Consider the following 20,061-nt stretch of genomic DNA (forward strand, 5'->3'; position numbering starts at 1 on the left):
GGCAGGTGCATACTAACTACTATTTAACATGGGTTTGAATGTGATTGGTTAATTCTGAATATAGCCACATCTGTAAGAGAGTGTGCACACTTACGCAACCAGGTTGTACACTTCTATTCTTGTACTGAAGTTAGCATGCTAACAAGCTTGCACTGACCTTGTCGGACTGTATCATCACTTTGCAGTACAGCGTCACTGTTGCGTCCTGTCTTCCATGAAGTAGCGCTGCTCAGAGGGCGTGTTATAACCTTTTGTCTTGTAATTGCAACAAATGCTGAAGCTCTTGCCCAGACTGGTAAGTAGGTAGCTGTTACAAATAGCTAATTTAAGCTGATTTAGGCCAGTATCAGTTTTAACTAGATAATTTCTAATATTCATATACTTATGACTTGTGTGTTTATTAAATTCCAGAGTTGAAGGTAGAAAAAAATGGCAATAGCATGTACAATAGCACACATGGGTCCCAAAAATCAACAAATAAGTGTTAATAATGATAAATTCATAATGTCTAACAGTAATGGCCAAGCCATGTTGCAAACTTAAGCCCTCCACCAATCAGATGTCACTTGAAATCCGATGTATAGTGCGTGACCCTTTGTGGTTCCCTGTCTGCCTTTCATCCAAGCTCAACGTGTAAAAACAAATTTGTTCTCGTAGTCACAAAGACTCCGTTGTGGCAGCGGTAGGTTCCCAAAGCTTTGGCTGTCTGGGGGAAGTTTACATGTTCTTTCTGTGTTGTGGCTTTCCGCTGACATTCAAGTGAAATGTTAGTCTGCTACCTTAGAGATCATGAATTCCCTACTGAGAATGTGAGTAAAAAGGTTAAAGATAACAAATGGTCTGTTTTTGTTGACATTCACTGCTGTCTTAATGGTGTGTAAAACAGTGCTACTGTATTGCACTGCAGTATTCCTCTATTGCACTTGGCTACACATATGCACATATTGTGATCACGTAAATTATAACCACAAGATTCAACCAAGTAGAAAATACATAAACCTCATTAGCACACATGGTCAGGGCTACAATGAAGGCATAGAGGTTGTGCTGTATGTCATTCAGGATTGGCTGTAATATGTCAGGCAATTAATAATTAATTATGGACCAACAGGACTGGAAGAGATACTTTAATCAAGCAAGTATATAGAGTACATGTTACTCATTACCAGCTGAAAATATATGATCAGTGTTATTGGAACAATTGCAACTCATATGAAGTCAAACTGGTATTTTACAGTGTTATAAATATGAAGTAAAGTCTAACTGGCAATCCTCCCATGACTTGTTGACAGAAATGGCTTAAGAACAAGACAGACACGTGTGCAGCATTTATAAATCTTATTATTCAACAATATTCACATTACAACATCAACACTGCTCTGCTAGTGACAGGTTCTAATAATCCCAATATATTGTATAGTTACTTTGTAATACATTGTCGAGAGGCACTTCCAGTAAGTCTGGCAATAGAGGAGCTACAGTATTGTGTCTAAATTACAAAACGGTAAAAATAAATATTTTTCTAAAAGTTTTTTTTGTTATAATATACTTTTGAATCTGTACAGTATATATTTTTTATACAAATTCAAACAATATCTAGAAATAAAATGTCATATTCCACTTAAACAAATACTGGTGAAACACACAATTTTCCCATCCTGTAGGTATTGCTACATGTGTTAAGTGCAAGATACTGGAGAGAAGAAAAGAATTGAGTCTGTGAAGCGCCTGCTATAGTAGATAAAAACATACCAGCCTTGTTTGTCTTGCTTTAAAGGTGGTGAAAAAAAGTTTGTTTTGGTTTCCTTTAGTGGCAAACAAGGAAAGCTGATGCATATAGCATTCAAACAATGTATACATACATACATACATACATACATACGTATATGTGAAAATGTTATGGCACAGGAGCATAGCTCCCTTTTAAAATGGCTGAAACAACAAACAATACAAAAAGGAATATTTTTGGTTCAAACCATCAAAAAGAAACTACAAGGGCTTCAGTCTGAGAACAGAACAGTTAGTCAGTTCCATTGTAGTGCTACTGCTGCCTATTGACACAGCAGTGAAATAACAGACAGTACAACACCATGAGCTCCATTCTGTTAGATGAACGCTAAAATGGTTCTTATGTTGCTTTAATCTGTCCTGTCTTTGCATGAGGACGCAGTAAATGCATATCGAGACATCCTCACTGGGTTCTGGATAACACTGATAAAAAAGAATATGCAAGAAACATGCTCCTTTCTTAGGGCTCATTTTGTGCAAATCACAAAAAAACCACAAAGTTCAAAAAGTTTCTTTGGTTTGCACAAGTTAATCCAGTGTGCAGCAATCCCCTTCTTATCGTTCTTTACAAGAAACCACTTATACTGGCTTTGATAAACTAAAAGTTTGTCTTTAAGACCCTGGACTTTTGTTTTCTGGCTGAGATTTTATATATTGTAAAACAAGAGGAAGTAGGGTTAAGATACAAACCATTGGCCAGTGTACCTATGATGACCAAGACCTAAAAGCCAACAGATGCCATGAGCTTTTATGCCATGGTGGTCAAGAATCTCCATCTAATCTACAGTAAATTAAAGAAATTATTTAATCACAATGCTTCCCAACAGAGATTATGGAACCATTCCAGTGGTTTTACATGTGTTGACCCATTTACTACAAATTAATTACTGTGTACTTAACATCGCAAGTAACTACTTTGCAAAAACTGCGGACTCTTCCAGGTATCCATTGGTTTCTATTTATCCTCGTACAATGTTTTAAAATTGTGTAATCCATCTCAGTGAAAGTCATGTCTATATATATATATATATGTAATGTTATTGTTAGGTGATGAAATAATGCAGTAATGATGAATTCTCAACTCAATCTACACTTAAACTGCATTATGGATGTAACAATAATAAAACGCTGTCAAAAATAATTCAAAGATCTTGCAAGTTTCAAGAGTGTGCTAATAGATTTACATACTGTACTGAAATAATAGGAAACCAGTGGCTGCCTGGAAATTTAGGAAAAATTGTCAGGAACTATGTTAAGTTTGCGTGATATGTATGATTGAACCCTGTATGATTGGTGTAATTTGCAAATTACCTGAAAGAAACAAGCTGACCACTCTCAAATAGCTTACTCAAAACTCCCTAAACGGCTACATACACAAGCTTTAATATTTTGGATTGTTTACGACAAAAAATAGCAACCCCAAATTCTGTCACAGCTTTGATTAAGTCTCTTTGATTGCTGCACTGTAGAGTAAAAAGAGGAGGCGGGGCTACGAGGGGACATCAGAGGTGGGGAGCGTCTATTGATTCCTAGTGAGCTTTGATTTCTCTGATTACATAGAATTCAAGCAGAAAACTGAAGGGTGGAGCACGGGATAGTACATGTGTGAGATGTGAGGAAAAAACCCATTGCAATGGTATGCACATTAGACTGCAAGTGAAGCATCGACACACTGTGGTGGGAAGGGTATTTACAGTGGATGGAACTCAAGCTCATTCATGTCTGCTTAAATACCTTATGGAGGCAGGAGGCTCACAGAGCTTTTTACAGTCTTGGTTATTTTTAGAACAACTGAAGTTTGAAAGCTATGTTGCTCTACAGAGCTTCAGAAACGCTCAACTAAAACATCCCAGTCGATTCCTTATGACCCGCAGCTTTGTAGCTCTGTTGTGTGTCAGCTGATGTTCACAGTTCACTTCTGCTGCTACAGGTGCACTTATCATGACAAGCCAATGCAAGGAGAGGCTACTGGAAGACATTTGTGCGTCTTGCTGCAAACGCTACAAAATACACTGCTGCCATTTGTGTTGGCAGGTAAGACACAAATTGTTTCAGGGGTCAGATATCACTTTGCCTTTTCCTTTTTTTCTGTTGCTAAGCAACATTAGCTTTTTATTACGGACTATTTTTGCCCAGGGCTTCCTGTCTGATTCACATTAACGCTGGAGGTAATTTTGCTTTTAATTGTGTATTATGCTGGACTGTAGTTTGTAAAACGAAACCCAGCTAAGTTTTTTTTTTTTTAAGTTCCTTTGTTGTCTGCAATAATGATTCTAAATTAAAATAAATAAATAAACAGACCTAAAACACCTATTAAGAGCACTCGACATGAACTGAAAAATGAACAATAAGCTCAGGCTTTGGTTAGCAAAGGCTTTCTTTTTCATAGCAGTAAAAACAAGCTCAACCACTGCACCCTTTTGTAAGTACAGGGAATAAGCAGTCAAGGGCATTATGTTGCACAGTTTAGCTCTCCTTTGCACAATGGGCATTTTGATAACAGTGCAATGGATACAGCTGAGGATTTAGACTGTATTAACGTTAGCAAACCCTAATTGAGTTAAGAAATTGGGTCACAGCGGGGCAAGTTCAGCCAGTAAAAACTTAAACAGTGTCTGCAAACAAGCCTGTTTAATCCGTCTCTTAGTCTGTTTTCATCCAGCGTATAAAGTTTTCTTGTCGTTGATGTTACGTTTTCGATGTTAAAAGCGTTTTCTGACCTTCACCCAGGAGCTCACCCGCCACTCTCAACTTGTTTGGCTTCAAATTATGTGTTTGCTATTTTGTTTGTGAATGCTTATGGTGTTTTAACACATCTCGGTACTCCTGGGCATCTTCTCTAATCTCATATGCACATCAGCTTGTCTTTTTTTTTTTTTGGAACTACAGTGTTGCAAGCCTCTGACAACTCATGCAGATATAACCACACCCTACTCTGCTCTATGTAAGTCCACCTCATCCACCTCGCCTCTTGAGCCAGACTTAAGTGTCAGGCTTCTCCAAAAAGTGCTGTCTATATCCAAGAAAGTCTTTCAATTGACTTAACATATGCCCTCGTTCACTTTGCAGTTTTGACACAAAGTACCTGCTACAGATCTCAGTATCTGAATCCGCAAAGTGCCCCGGTTGCTTTTACAATGTCACATCAAATACACTGTACTGCACGTCCCTGTAATACATTTTGCAGACTTGGAAATGTAAATCATCACATGATTTTCAATCAGAACAAACTGGCTCATCTTCAAAGAGTTACATCCAGAGGGATCTGCAGAAATGTGAAAAAAGATCTGAGCCCCCTCTGACCCCCTCATAAGCAGCTGCAAGTCAAGCTAAAAAGCTTCTTCTTCTCCTCCTTCCTCTTTCATTACTAAGCCTCATTACTAAGGCTGTTCTCCTTCTTCACACTTCTTCTCCATTACCACCAATCTGAATCTCTGAGGACATCAAAGGACAGCATGACACCACCTGTTAAGCCATGCGCCGTGTGACACCGAGGACTACAAATGGAGAAAAAACATCCAGAGGTGTGGTGAGTATGCTGGCCTAAAGAAACTATGCAAAATGAAGACATCTTCTTCAATGTGTAAAATCCTTCCATCTCTCACTCTGCCATTATTATTTGCTCTTATTATTATTATTATTATTATTATTATGATTTTGATTTTGACAATGTAACAGAAGATCACCAGCAGCATCATTTGAAACTATGAGGGTTGCACTTCATTAAACCTAAATTTGACTTAACTTATCTTAATGAATAATTAACAACATATATTAATAATAGTATACAGGTACGTAGCTGTGGTTGTTTTTCTGTTTTAAGAGTAAGCTGGGTACATTATTCATTTCATATAACTTTCTAAGCCTTTTTGAGCAACAAAATAATGACAGTTTGAATATTATAGATCTGATTGAGACTTCTACGTAGTTTCTTGCACACAGCACCTCCTGCTTGCCAATAGGCACCACAGGGTTTTTTTTTTTTTTTTTTTCCTTTTTATGTCTTATTGACGTAAATCCGCTCGGGTGATTTGGAGCCGTGAGTCAGCTCTGGCCTGGGCCACTATGGCTTACTGGATTACTCACTTTCTGAAGCATTTGGCCTACATACCGGGTTAGAAATTATAAAGAATTCATGAGAGAGTACATTACTGTAAAGATTAAGCAAACACGGTGGGAAGTTACATAAAATATGAACACAAATGCTTAACTTAACAAAACACATTACCTTATTACCTAGTTTTGTGCTTTGTATGTTAGTTTGAATGTGGTTAACAGTGTGATCTGCTGTGTTGTAGTTGACAGACAGTGTAATGTGATCAATAATCTTGTTTACCTCGTGGTTCCTTTGTCATGCACAAAGGGAACCGTGTATCTAGCGACATCAGTTAATCAATAACATCTCATACTGCACAGAAGGAAAATCGAATTGAAGCAGTGGCAATTAAAAGGACAAGGACACTGCAAGTCCTTTTTGTGTTTTTTTTCTCTATGGGTCTCTGCTTTCCTGAGTTGTGTGCCCTGGAAATGTGTTGGTGTGCTGGACTGACTCTGCGTAACAAAAGACAGGGAGAAAACATGCGACTAGGGAAAAGCATTGTTTGTCATGAACAAAACCTTGTTTTGTATGTTTTTCTTTGAGTGAGAATAAAGCTTTTATAGCAACAGGGTTCTTTGTTAAACTTCTATCAGTTCTGTGTATGGAATGTGTTTCTACTGTAGCATTGTGTATATGCCTGTGTGAGTGTGCGTCTGTGAAGCTTGTGTGGGTGTTTGTCTGGATACACAATGTACTACAACTGGCTCTTTTTTTCCATCTCCCTCTGAAATCCACTCGGCTGAGCCTCAGTGGACACAGCCTTTTCCCTGGCTTTCATCCCATTGTCCTCAAGGAGAAGGGGCTTGTTGCACATCCTCAACCAGCTGGGGGCTCCACAGTGTGCTGATAGCATGGGAGCAACAAGAAGAAGGGTGGGTGGGGGGACTTGTGACAGTGTATTACTCACTGGTAGAGTGAATGAGTGAATCAGCGTGGTTGGCTCATAGTGCAGGATGGGCAGCCTGGGTGAGGGCAGGGCACCAGATCCAGACTAAAACAAACACTACAACAAAAACAAATACAGTCCCAATCATTCTCTTTTTCTTTTTCAGCTTCTTTTTCGGCCTCATAGTCATTTCATCTTTTGCCCATCTCACCTCTCTCTCCTTGTCAGATGCACTGGGCATGCATCATCCCTGTCCTCAAACCCTGTTTTTGTTAGGCACATATTACCCAAAACATCTTCTACAGTGTTGTGTCAAAGTGATGTGCTGGCTACGATATCAAGAGTTTAGTTAGGAAAGAAATAAACATTTTTAGACAACGTTCAGATTCCTGGTTTAAGAGGAGGTCAAAGTTCATAATATCACTCTGGTTCATCCTCTTTTTCCCCTGAAGTCTCTGATTGCGAAAGGATTTCCTCTTCCTCTAAAGCCGGCACCTCTTCCCTTTCATCAAGGCCGTCAGTCGAAGACTCCTCTTTGCTTGCTTGCTCTTCCTCTTCCTCGTGAATGGCTGTGATTGGATCTGTGGGGCTGCCGATGCAGTTCGGGTCCCCTTTCTGGGCCTCCTCCTGGGCTTCTGTGGCGATCACTCTTTTCCACATTTCATGGTTTTCCAAAATATGCTGCGTGATCTGGCAAAACACTTTTCTCCTGCTCACCTTTTTGGTTTCTTGCCGCTCTGTCAGACACAAAACTGACAGTTAGACAAGCTCCTCAGAAAGTACATGGCCTTAAATGAATAGTTTGGCATTTTCAGAAAAATGCTTGTTTGCTTTCTTAGAGTTAGATGAAAGGATTTATTTATTTATTCATCTATTTGACCGGGACAATGCATGTGAATGAGCATCAGTACAAAATACATGATTTAAACGTGCCGGATTGTAGCGCAAATGCAAATTTATGTCCGTGATACAAACGGTTAGCTTAGCTTAGCACAAAGACTGGAAATGGGGAACTATCTAAAGCTCACTAACAAGTTATACATGCAAAAACTTAAATGTAAAAACAAGTTGTGGATTTATGGGTATGTGCCTTAAGCTTTGATCAGAGACTAATTGTTATTTTCCCCTGTGTTTCCAGTTTTTATCCTAAGCTAAGCTAACCCTCTCCTAGATCCAGCTTCATATATCATGGACAGATTTTTTTTAACCTTTATTTATTCAGGGTAGTTTCCTCACAGGAACCTACTGTTACACATTCACACCTGGAAGCTGCACAGTACAATTTCAATCTGACCTGCTGGTGACTGTGCAGCTCCACATCAATCCTCTCATCTAGCGCTCAGAAAGAAAAGGAATAACTATATTTCCTAAAATGTCAAACTGTGTCTTGAAATGGGCCATCCAATATGTTAACTATATAATGACCAATGCAGTCTCTGTTGGCATCCTTTCCAAATATAGCACAGCTGTAGGAAGTGACTCCAGTGGTACAAATGGCTTCCAATAAATTAAAACTAAATCTATACAAAAAATTAGCAAAGACAGTCTGTTAGTAAAATGTAAAATGCTACCTACACAGCAGCAAATCTCAAATCCACAGCTTTAAACTAATTTGAATGGGCCAAGTACAATAAGATGAGAAAACTAGTTGTAACTACAATGCGCTGCGTTATAAATAATGATAAAGTGGATATCAGTTCTCCCTTGCACATGAATACTTTGAAACCACCTTTTCATATTAATCAAGAAACAATGCCCCTTTATGTCCCATTTAGAAATTAATTTTGGTGCACATGGTGAATAAAGCAGAGGTGAAACGGGGCATTATTTGGATATGGCTTCACACAGGCTTTAGAATTTGATCCTGTTCCTCTTCAAATCCACCAAGACTTAAATCAAGCGACACCACTAAAGCTCTTAGACTAAGCCCGGTGATTGATTTCCTTTTGTGACTCTCAGCCTAAAAAAAAGCTTCCACCAACAGTGCTGATTTTGAATCTTCGCTTGACCTTAATTTTACCCCAAGAGATGAGCCCAAAAAAAAAAAAAAACTCAATATAATCAGTGACATATTTTCTGCAGCATGAATAACTAAGAGGTTGACATACGGGAGTTGTCGGAACTTGTTGACGCGTCCTCATCTGCTGTATCTTCTTCCTCCTCTTCTGTAACTTGTTCTTCCTTTGCCTCCTCTGGCTCCATCTCTCCCTCAGGTGGGTCGAACCAGCGTCCTGGCATAAGAGCAGCAGAGTCGTAGGAGGAGCACAGAGGTCCTACTATGTGAGTGATGAACGACTCCTGCAGTTTAGCGAGCTGTGGAGCGGACCGGTCCATGAATGGGCTGATGGGAAGGCCCAGGCTTGCTTCTTCATCACCCTAGAAGGGCACAAACATAGCAAATAAGTCAGGTGCACAGAAATAATCAAACGTAAATGGACATGAAAATGCAACATTTATTTTATACAGTGATGAGAGTTCAAGATAGCAAAGAAAAGTGGCTTGAAATGACTCCTGTGATCTCTTCAGTCCACTGAACATCACTTCATGAGGCATTCAAATTCAAACTTTGCAAACTGTCTTAAAATTAATAGAGAACAGAGATTTTTAGGAACCTCTTTCAGTCCACTTAAAGTCACTATAAACCATCAGAATCTTGATTACGCATAAATAATAAAATAAAATTTTATTGGGTTTTTTTCTGGTTTCAAAAGCTTTTAACTTGATGAGAGACAGAGCAAATGACAGATGACACATGATATTTGCACTAAATATAGTACAAACGTAAGTCAGTCTTTTTTGTTTGTTCTGTTACTGGATTGAATGTTCAAAGTGCTGTTAATATAATAAAACAAATGGCATAATTACTTGTCAAGAAGTATAAAACACAGGCAACTGAATTCATTTAAAACACTACTGACAGCCTTTTACTGTGAAAACTTGCAGACTTCACAACACTTTGCCTGTTGAGCTCAAGACAAACATCTTTAACTTCTTTTCTATGTTTTTTAAATGAAAATTTCTCTCTGTGTTTCATGTTTTGATTTTTGTGGGTATTACTCCTGGTGTTTATTGTTTCATTTGTATATTGTATTGAGAAAAGTAACACATTATATCAATTAAATTACATATTGATATATGACATTGAAATGATCTCAGGCTCACGCATGTAGGATAAACTCTATGTCACTCAAGTCGTCTTAAGTTGTTAACTTAGATATGCAGATATACAGTTTGTCCCCTGTACTACTCCACTGGCATGCACAGAAAGTCCCAGACACACTGCCTCTGGGTACAGCCTCCTGAAAGTAGGTCAAGAAGACTACAAATAGGAAAGCATCAATGGCTGTTCTGTAGGTATCGGTCATGTAAATGAGACTGTTTGCAGAGATTTGGCACAGTAATGGTTCTGGAAATAGTGTATTTGTACCCACAAGGTCACCATTAATAAAGGCTGACGTAAAGCTTCTGAGTGATTCTTTTTTTTACCACCATATATGGGCAGGCTGGGTGTAATAACCACAAAAGTCAAACTCTCCACAATATATCAAAGGTTTGTAATCATATTGTAATGGAGGCCAAAGTGGAGTCTTGCTGTTCTGTCCTCATCCTTGGGATATTTGTCATTCATTCATTTTTCTATTTTGCGTCCACAAAGACAGAGCTGTGATGAACGCCTGTCCTATACAGCCAAGGTGGTTGGGGTCTCATCTTTGGATTTCTTTTGCTGATTGGTTGACTGGTTCCAGCATTGAAAATAAATGAAAAGTGGAATAATATGAATTGATTTTCTCAGTTGATAATACAGGCAGCTCTATGTTGTTGTGTTTTATGTTACACAGCATCTTTTTGTGTTGTACTTTCACACATTGTCACAGTCATGTATTGTGCTTTTGTGTTTGTTTTCTAATGTCAGGGCTTTCAAAGCAATTCAGTAGGGTGAGAGGGGCAAGGGCTTCAATTGCTATAGCAACCAGAAACCTGGATGGCGTCAGTGCACTGCACTAGTGGCTCCTGATAGAGGTATTTGTGTGTGTGTATGTATAGTAAGAACATGAGTGGGGTGCTAATGTTTGGAATATTAAAAGTGGTGCATTGCAGAGCATAATGTAAATGCATTTGTATGTTGTGTGTGTGTGTGTGTGTGTGTGTGTGTGTGTGTGTGTGTGTGTGTGTGTGTGTGTGTGTGTGTGCGCGCGCGCACACACATCTGTACTGACTCTGTTGCCACGGAGTCCCATCCTTGTAATCTTCCTGTTTGGTTGTGAATGAGCGCTGTCAAGGTTGACACATTTAGGTCATCCTTCTCCCCTCTGAGGGAAACATACGCACATCCTCTGTCTCTCACCCGCTCTCTCTCACTTCACCCACCCCCCGAAGCTCCCGCTCATAGGACATACATAATTCTCAAAGCTATTATGAGAACTGAACAGAAGGTTCGAGAGACATAGCAGAATGCTAAGCATTAGACACAGATCAGAGGGAAGACATTTTCTTTATCAGGGCAGTTCTGATTAGAGGTTTGTAGCGGATACGCAGTGGTCTGATTTACTTGGTACACAAGTTCCCTTCATTAAAAATTGACTGGATGAACAAAATAAACAAAACCAACTTCTGCTACAGCCTGTACAGGTGTGTATAAATACAAAGACTTCAAATGTTGAGAAGAGGGAACATTCTGGATACCACTGAGAAAAGAAAATCTGCATTAGCTTCAATTTTGGCTCAAAAGGCTCTAATTAGTGCTACACCACTTACAACATGTTGTTGCTAAGGAGGTAATCATATCTCTCTGGCTAAGCAGATTTTATCTTTATCGACTTGAACTAACCAATCACAGGCAATGTTAGCAGGATTTGTTGCCAGGCATCTGTCTACAATAGTCTCTAACCAATTCATGAGTTAGTAGGTAAGTGTTCTGAATATTCTGTTTCTGTTCAGAGGGAACATGCAGTTGAACACAAAAAACCCTGCTGAAGGGTCCCTATCACCTGCACAAGTGCTCTTATGCAGTTGCCTGACCTATGACCTTCCAGTGGAAGAAGGCAAGCAAAAGGATAAAAAGGTTCATATGATTGATCAGGCATTAAAATGCAAATTCACATTATATATTATTTTCATTATGTTTGAATTCTTGCTTTTGGTCAAATTCAAATTCATAGTCCTCTGATATATCCTAACTTCATGATGCTTATATATATATAAACTGTTTTAGAGAGGTGATTGAACCTGATAATCATTTTGGAGGCTGCAGTTTGTGGTGTTGTTGAATTGTGTAGGACAGATTTTTCTATTATTTTGCCCACTTCATTTATATAACAAAGGGTAAGCTAAAAAACGTTAACACATCTGTGTGTAATGCAATACCGTTCATAAACTACATCATCTAAAATGATCATGAGGTTGAATCAGCAACTCTCTAAATCAGTATCAGTAGGAACTGAACTTTATAACCATGGGGGGAGAATCTGTTACAGGACTATTGAATTAGACTCCATTAGTTTTAATTAGGTGTAACTAAAAAAATACCAGCTGAGCTGTTTTTTCAGTTCTGTCTTTTTTGCAAAACGTTTTTGCACATGGATATATTTCAGTTCTTACTGTGTTCATTACAGTACACTTCCATCCATTTATGAATGAGGTTCTATCTGTCCAAATGCTACTAACTTTGAAAGTGATGTTTTATTTATCAGACCAGCTAACGACCACTTGTTCCCATTAAATTGCAGACATTTTTATATGCATACCTGTTCGTAGAATTCGTTGACGATCCCCTCCGTCCACTGCAGGTGTAGCTCCTTACACTTCAGTGGTCCATTGACATCGGCCAGCTTGATGCACATCTGGCACACCAGCAATCGGTCGTTCTCGTTGGTCCAATCAATACCAGACACTCCTTCATCACCCACCTGGGGAGATGTTCAGAGGGAGGTATGTGCACAAAAAGAGAAACTCAATTATGGATTAATAGGAATTCCCTACTGATTAGTTGTCAACATAAATTCAGGACAATCTGGAGGAAAAGGCCATTTTTATTACAGGAACACATCAAAATACTAAACAAGAAAACAAAAGCTGGGAAGAGAAAATCAATGACACAACAGTAATGGCAGATGGTCACTTTTTCTACAGTTTATGTGGCAGATTCGAATGCTTACCTTTGCATTAAACTCTGCGAGGAAATCAAAGTGCTTTTTGAGGTCAGTGGCCAGGATGGCTTCAATAACTAGGAAGCGGAAGCGCTTGAACTCCACATGTTCAAGATTAACCAGGAAATTATACTCGGGCCGAGACATAAAGAGGTTCCAAGCTGAAGCTGCATGATGATTTTCTAAGACCGATCTGTCATTGTATAGAAGGGCCTACGGTGGAGGAGGAGAAAGTGAAGTTAACATTTGATGCCGGTCTTCAATGGGAAACCCACAAGAGCTTACTTAAAATTTGACATGATTTGATTTAGTCCTTAAATGAACAACACATTTTAATTTAAGGCCTAAAAGTGTAAAGCCCTTAAGCCCTGACCTGCATACAGATTGTGTGAGGTGTGGTTTCTACTTTTTTCCCACTTACTCTATAACTATAATCCTGTTCAGTATTTTGGTATTTATTGTGAATGACTTCTTTGTAGTTGTGGAGCTCATTTAACTTTTCATTGCTGGTTGGCTTTTTGCATTTTGATCATTTTGAGTTTTATTAAGCTGTAATGAAATATGAAAACTAATGTTTGAATATTATGAATGCTCATCTTCAAATAATATATTTTCCTGTAATATTGCTTTAACACACAGGATAAGCAGTATCATTCACATTTATCCATACATTTGATATTCAGCAAAGTGTTACAAAAAACATTTCATTTGACAGCTTGTTTTACTAATCCTCACATCATGTCATCTAAACTACTCTAAAGGTTTATACTGGTGATACACACAGCTACACTTTTACCTCATATCAGCGAACTAATGGTGATCTGCTGCTGATCAACGCTGGAGAATATTTTGAGTCAACACAAACTGTCTTCTTAAAGGCATGAATGGTTAAATTAATAATTATCTGCTACATAGCTGAAGCTGGCCGTCTTGTACTGCTAATGCATACCAGGCAGACTTCTGAATTTAGATGTATCCATCTCAGTTCATTAGATGACATAGTTTCTTCATCATTGGAGGTCTTTGTTGGGAAATGGCCACATGGTAGCTTGAGTGGGACTCTTTGGTGGAAGTTTATTATTAATGTCTGAGCTTGGTGTTTGCTTGTGGCTATACATTTTCCTTACTCACATACAGTAAAAACACAGATTTCTTGTGAGCTGCCTGACTGAAGGTGCAGTAACAGCAATAGTTCAATCAGTGGACTGTAGGTCCACTGAAGCACACCTACATTTACTTACCTGTGGTGCACTGGTAGCTACTAGAAAGGCGTTGGTTCTTCCAGGATGGTCATAGTCGTGCATGGCAGCAGCTACATACAGGGCCATGAGCTCCAGGCCAGGGATAAGGCCAGCCAGGGAACCATAGCCTTCCTCCAGCACAGAGTTCATCTGGGACACCAGGAAGCCTGTAGCACCAGGTGTAATGCCATTCTCTGAGTCTACAGGCAGAAAGAGAACACATACCGATCCTGAGTCACTGAGGGTGCTCTCTGCTGAAATGCTGCCGCTTACTTTGATTACTTACTATAAAACCTAAGGTGCTATTAGACTAGTTTATCAATTTGAAACAGGAGAGAAAATAAAAATAAATATAGTAATGAAGTGTGATGGTGGGTGTACCAGGATAGTTTGCTATCACACTGCACTTGTGAAATTGTTCAAGATATAGAAACGAGTGAAAATAAATAAAGCAGAAACATTTGCTTAACTTGTAAGAGCTATAAGACCAATAAGGAAGACCTTAATTATTCAACTATAAGTAAGTCATTGTGTGTTTACTCGTCCTCTGTTTGTGTACACACTATTATACGCCTGCCTTTTCTGACTCAGTTTCTCTTTGCCTACCTCTGTGAATGTGCGCAACACTAATACGACTGATGTATTACATGTTCTAGTATTATCAGTATTATAACCTCACTGACCTTCCTCAAGTTGGATTTGTTGATATTTTTTTTATAGATATTTCATGGCATTTTATGACTTTATTAAAAGGTGAAAAGAGAAAGAGATAACAGGAGATGAGTGAGAGAGATAATAAATAAAGGTCCGTAGCCCGGATTTACTTATTCATTTATTTTATTTAAAAGGGACCATGTGCAGCTTTCAACATAAATGTCACCATTTCATGCGCCACACCAGATTATAGCTTCTAGATAATTTACATCTGAAGTCCCTTTGTGACCTTTGTGGTTCATAATTGGCGTCTGAACCCCTAAGCCACAGGGTTGCCCTGAAGTTGGATTTGTTTTGACATAGAACCGTGATTGAAAACAAATGAATGTATCTTGATGATTTACACCACCAGAATAAAAATGCTGCAACTACAATCTAAGAGAATGGAACAAAATGAGAGATTTATATTGCCCAAAATATGGGGAAGATGGAAGGATCTTGAGGTTTGGTCATGAGAAAATACTGTGTGTATAAAAAGTCCTCACCAGTGTGTATCCCGTTCTCAGTCAGCAGGGTGGGCAGACCTGGCACAGGCTGAGTGGTGAGGTACCAAACAGCATGCAGAACATCAGTGGCATGGATCCGATTGTGATCTGGAGAGAAAAAAAATTCTAACTCACACCAGTGGAGGGCAGTAAGACCACTGTGATGAAATCTCTTGTGTTACCACTCAGTTTTAACCATTCTACAGTTTGACACAATTAAACTGATTAAACTGAACTGAAAAATAAAACCCCTTCTCAGTCATGAATCTGTAATACATTTAAAATAAGGGCCTCTGTTCAAACATGATAGATCAAATAGAGACAATGCTGCTGTGTTACTGGGAATCTGGCACGTTATGTTCAATGTGCAGGATGAGATTCTGTTAACTTGTTATCTCACCAGTTCTTTAATTTTGGCATCAAATCAGTGTTCAGGAATTTTTCCAAATAAGTGTGGCTTGTGTAGCTTTCAAATGTCTCCCCTCATAGTCATATCTCTTTTCCAATCATAATGGTAACAGGTGAAATTAGCAGAGCATTTATGGAGTAAATTCCTTCTTTGAAAAAGGCTAATATTGATAGCAGTCAGCTGTTATTAACCTAAAGCTGAGATACTGAAATTGTAAAAGATCTAAGTTAAAGTAGTAAACAGGCTGTGTCTCAGGCTCACACTTCTGTACAGGAGACTGGTAAAAATCTAAATGATATATAATGCAAAATGGCACACAGGAACAAGATTAACATGATGGGCCACGGAAACATACAAACTAAGTGTATGTTAAGTGTGATTATAAAACTGGCTACAACAGCTAGAGTATAAAAAGTTAATATTTCATTCAAATTGTACAGATTGTGTTATCAAAAACACTGCTAATAATTGTCTTACTTTGGTCACGTGCTGTATTTCAAATGTATTTTATGAATACTTTGTGAAAACAAAGCTCATGGTCTCAACATGATTTGACATAAATACCATAGATATGATCCTCTTCTGAAATTAAACACCAAAATTTAACCATCAGGAAACTTTATATTATTGTCATCTGTGAGAAATATGAACATGCCACAAACTACTGAAGCACAGAGTAAGCCTGTTAGTGTTAGTGGTGCCTTTATTTCTCTGACAAAGCAGTACATCCACCTTGTGGCAGATAAAGGTAATGCTCCATAACAATAATTAACTTGAGCATGGGGGACCTTCTACTCACAAGGGATGTCCCTGTAACCATTCTCCAAAGCATGGAAGTAGTTCATGAACTCTTGTACAGGAATCCTGAAGGTCTCAAACAGCCCTGTGTCCTCAAAGAGCCGATAGGAAATCTGAAAACATAACATGAGGAACATCATCACTACTTAGAATCCACCTATGTATTAAATTAATAAATTATTTTAACACTAAGCTGTGACGCCACTCACAAAAGGGTTGTAAATCTCTATAGAGTCACTTTCAACAGTATATTTTGAATTAGAAGGGAAATGCTTAATTTGCAATAACGAATTTTAGTGACTCTGTATCTGAGAGAGTAGCATTTTCAGAGATATTTCCTGTGGATTTGACTATTCTGTCAAATCTAGTTTATTTCAAAGTAATGGCAAAAATTTCTAAACAATCAAATCTGCTCATATACTATCTATCATACTACTTCATATGATATCTAAATAATCCTGCGGTATTGAGTTACACCCGTTTTTATGCCTTAGTATACTATGACGATTTTATGACTTAGTGTGACTTTGTATACAATTACTTTTTATGCCTTAATGTACTATGAATTTGTATGCCTTACCATAATATGCCTTTTTAATAAGGAGGCAGGGTAGTACAATGGTAAGAACAGTCACCTCTAAGTGTGAGGAATCTCGTTTTGAATCCCACTTTGGGAACATAGTTTAGTAAGGCACTATAATAGTATAGTATGGAAAAAAATTCAAAAAAACATCATAATATATTAAGGCATAAAAAGTCATAAAAACGTCATAGTATGGCAAGGCATGAAACTACATAGTACAGTAGGCCATAAAAAATCATATTATAGGATGGCATAAAAATGTCAAGGACATCATAAAGATGTCAAAGTATCACAGTACTGGTAAGGTAACCATAATAGTCTGAGATATCATGTAACCTATGCACACATTGGTGCCGACTTATATTCGAACCAACAACCTATGGAATGAAAAGTAACAGGTCTAACCACTCGACTACCATGCCATCTTAACATCTGTTGTCATGATAGTGAAGTTTAAAGATGTCATAGCATATACAGCCATAAAACGTGATCGTCTTGTAAGGCATAAAAACCTCCAAAACGTGATAGAATAGTGTGGCATAAAACGTCACAGTACAGTCAAGCAAAAAGTGGAAAAAAGGTCATAGTATAGTAGGGCAAAAAATTAAAAAAAACTTCATATTATATTAAGGCATAAAAGGTCATAAAAACGTCATAGTATGGCAAGGAATTAAGCTACATAGTATATTAAGGCATATATATGCCAAAAAACATAATTTTATAGGATGGCTTAAAAATGTCGAAAAGGTCATAGTATAGTATGGCAAAAAAATTCAAAAAAACATCATATTATATTAAGGCATAAAAGGTCATAAAAACATCATAGTATGGCAAGGAATTAAGCTACATAGTATAGTAAGGCATTAATATGCCAAAAAACATCATTTTATAGGATGGCATAAAAATGTTGAAAAGGTCATAGTATAGTATGGCAAAAAATTAAAAAAAACATCAGAATATGTTAAGGCATAAAAGGTCATAAAAACATCATAGTATGGCAAGGAATGAAACTACATAGTATAGAGAGGCATAAAAATGCCAAAAAACATAATTTTATAGGATGGCATGAAAATGTCAAAAAAGGTCATAGTATAGTATGGCAAAAAATTCAAAAAAACATCATATTATATTAAGGCATAAAAGGTCATAAAAACGTCATAGTATGGCAAGGAATTAAGCTACATAGTATAGTAAGGCATAAATATGCCAAAAAACATCATTTTTATAGGATGGCATAAAAATGTCAAAAAAGGTCATAGTATAGTATGGCAAAAAATTCAAAATAACATCATGAGATAAAAATAATATATTAAGGCATAAAAGGTCATTAAAACGTCATAGTATGGCAAGGCATTAAGCTACATAGTATAGTAAGGCATAAATATGCCAAAAAACATCATTTTATAGGATGGCATAAAAATGTCAAAAAAGGTCATAGTATAGTATGGCAAAAAATTCAAAAAAACATCATAATATATTAAGGCATAAAAGGTCATAAAAAAGTCATAGTATGGTAAGGCATTAACCAACATAGTACAGTAAGCCAAAAAACATCATATTATAGGATAGCATAAAAATGTTGAAAAGGTCATAGTATAGTATGGCAAAAAAATGCCAAAAAACATCAGAATATATTAAGCCATAAAAGGTCATATAAATGTCATAGTATGTCAAGGCATGAACCTACATAGTACCGTAGGCCAAAAAACATGATAGTATAGGATGGCATAAAAATGTCAAAAAAGGTCATAGTATAGTATGGCAAAAAATTCAAAATAACATCATAAGATAAACATAATATATTAAGGCATAAAAGGTCATTAAAACGTCATAGTATGGCAAGGCATTAAGCTACATAGTATAGTAAGGCATAAATATGCCAAAAAACATCATTTTATAGGATGGCATAAAAATGTCAAAAAAGGTCATAGTATAGTATGGCAAAAAATTAAAAAAAAACATCATAATATATTAAGGCATAAAAGGTCATAAAAAAGTCATAGTATGGCAAGGCATTAACCAACATAGTACAGTAGGCCAAAAAACATCATATTATAGGATAGCATAAAAATGTCAAAAAAGGTCATAGTATAGTATGGCAAAAAATTTTAAAAAACATCATAATATATGATGTCATAAAGACGTCAAAGTATCACAGTACTGGTAAGGTAACCATAATAGAGTGAGATGTCATGCAACCTATACACACATTGGTGCCAACTTAGATTCGAACCAACAACCTATGGAATGAAAGGTAATTGGTCTAACCACTCGACTACCATGCCAGCTTAACATTTGCTGTCATGATAGTGAACTTTAAAGATGTCATAGCATATACATCCATAAGACGTGATCGTATAGTAAGACATAAAAACTTCCAAAACGTGATAGTATAGTAAGGCATAAAACGTCACAATACAGTCAAGCAAAAAGTGGCAAAAAAGGTCATAGTATAGTATGTCAAAAAATTTAGAAAAACATCATAATATAGGATGTCATAAAGACGTCAAAGTATCACATAATAAAATGAGTTGTCATGCATCCTATACACACACTGGTGCCAACTTAGATTCGAACACACAACCTATGGAATGAAAGGTAATTGGTCTAACCACTCGACTACCATGCCAGCTCAACATTTGTTGTCATGATAGTGAAGTTTAAAGATGTCATAGCATATAAAGCCAAAAAAACATCACAATATATTAAGCCATAAAAGGTCATAAAAACGTCATAGTATGGCAAGGCATGAACCTACATAGTACAGTAGGCCAAAAAACATCATTTTACAGGATGGCATAGAAATGTCAAAAAAGGTCATAGTATAGTATGGCAAAAAATTCAAAAAAACCATCATAATATATTAAGGCATAAAAGGTCATAAAAACATCATAGTATGGCACGGAATTAAG

At 37.3% G+C, this 20,061-nt stretch overlaps 1 protein-coding gene across 1 annotated transcript; it reads right to left on the bottom strand.

Moving 5' to 3' along the window:
* Positions 1-1,114: 1,114 nt before the first annotated feature.
* LOC111661107 (cGMP-inhibited 3',5'-cyclic phosphodiesterase 3A-like) lies at positions 1,115-16,679 on the bottom strand (the record flags this gene model as incomplete). Its single annotated transcript, XM_023414572.2, has 7 exons — positions 1,115-7,510; positions 8,882-9,149; positions 12,518-12,679; positions 12,929-13,132; positions 14,161-14,360; positions 15,360-15,467; positions 16,568-16,679. Coding segments are annotated over 7 exons (1,371 nt in total), but the record flags the coding sequence as incomplete, so codon positions are not given.
* Positions 16,680-20,061: the final 3,382 nt, after the last annotated feature.

The sequence above is a fragment of the Seriola lalandi genome, unplaced genomic scaffold (assembly GCF_002814215.2).
Source record: "Seriola lalandi dorsalis isolate HSWRI2012SDOR001 ecotype SW California unplaced genomic scaffold, Sedor1 jcf7180002054536, whole genome shotgun sequence".
NCBI lineage: Eukaryota > Metazoa > Chordata > Actinopteri > Carangiformes > Carangidae > Seriola > Seriola lalandi.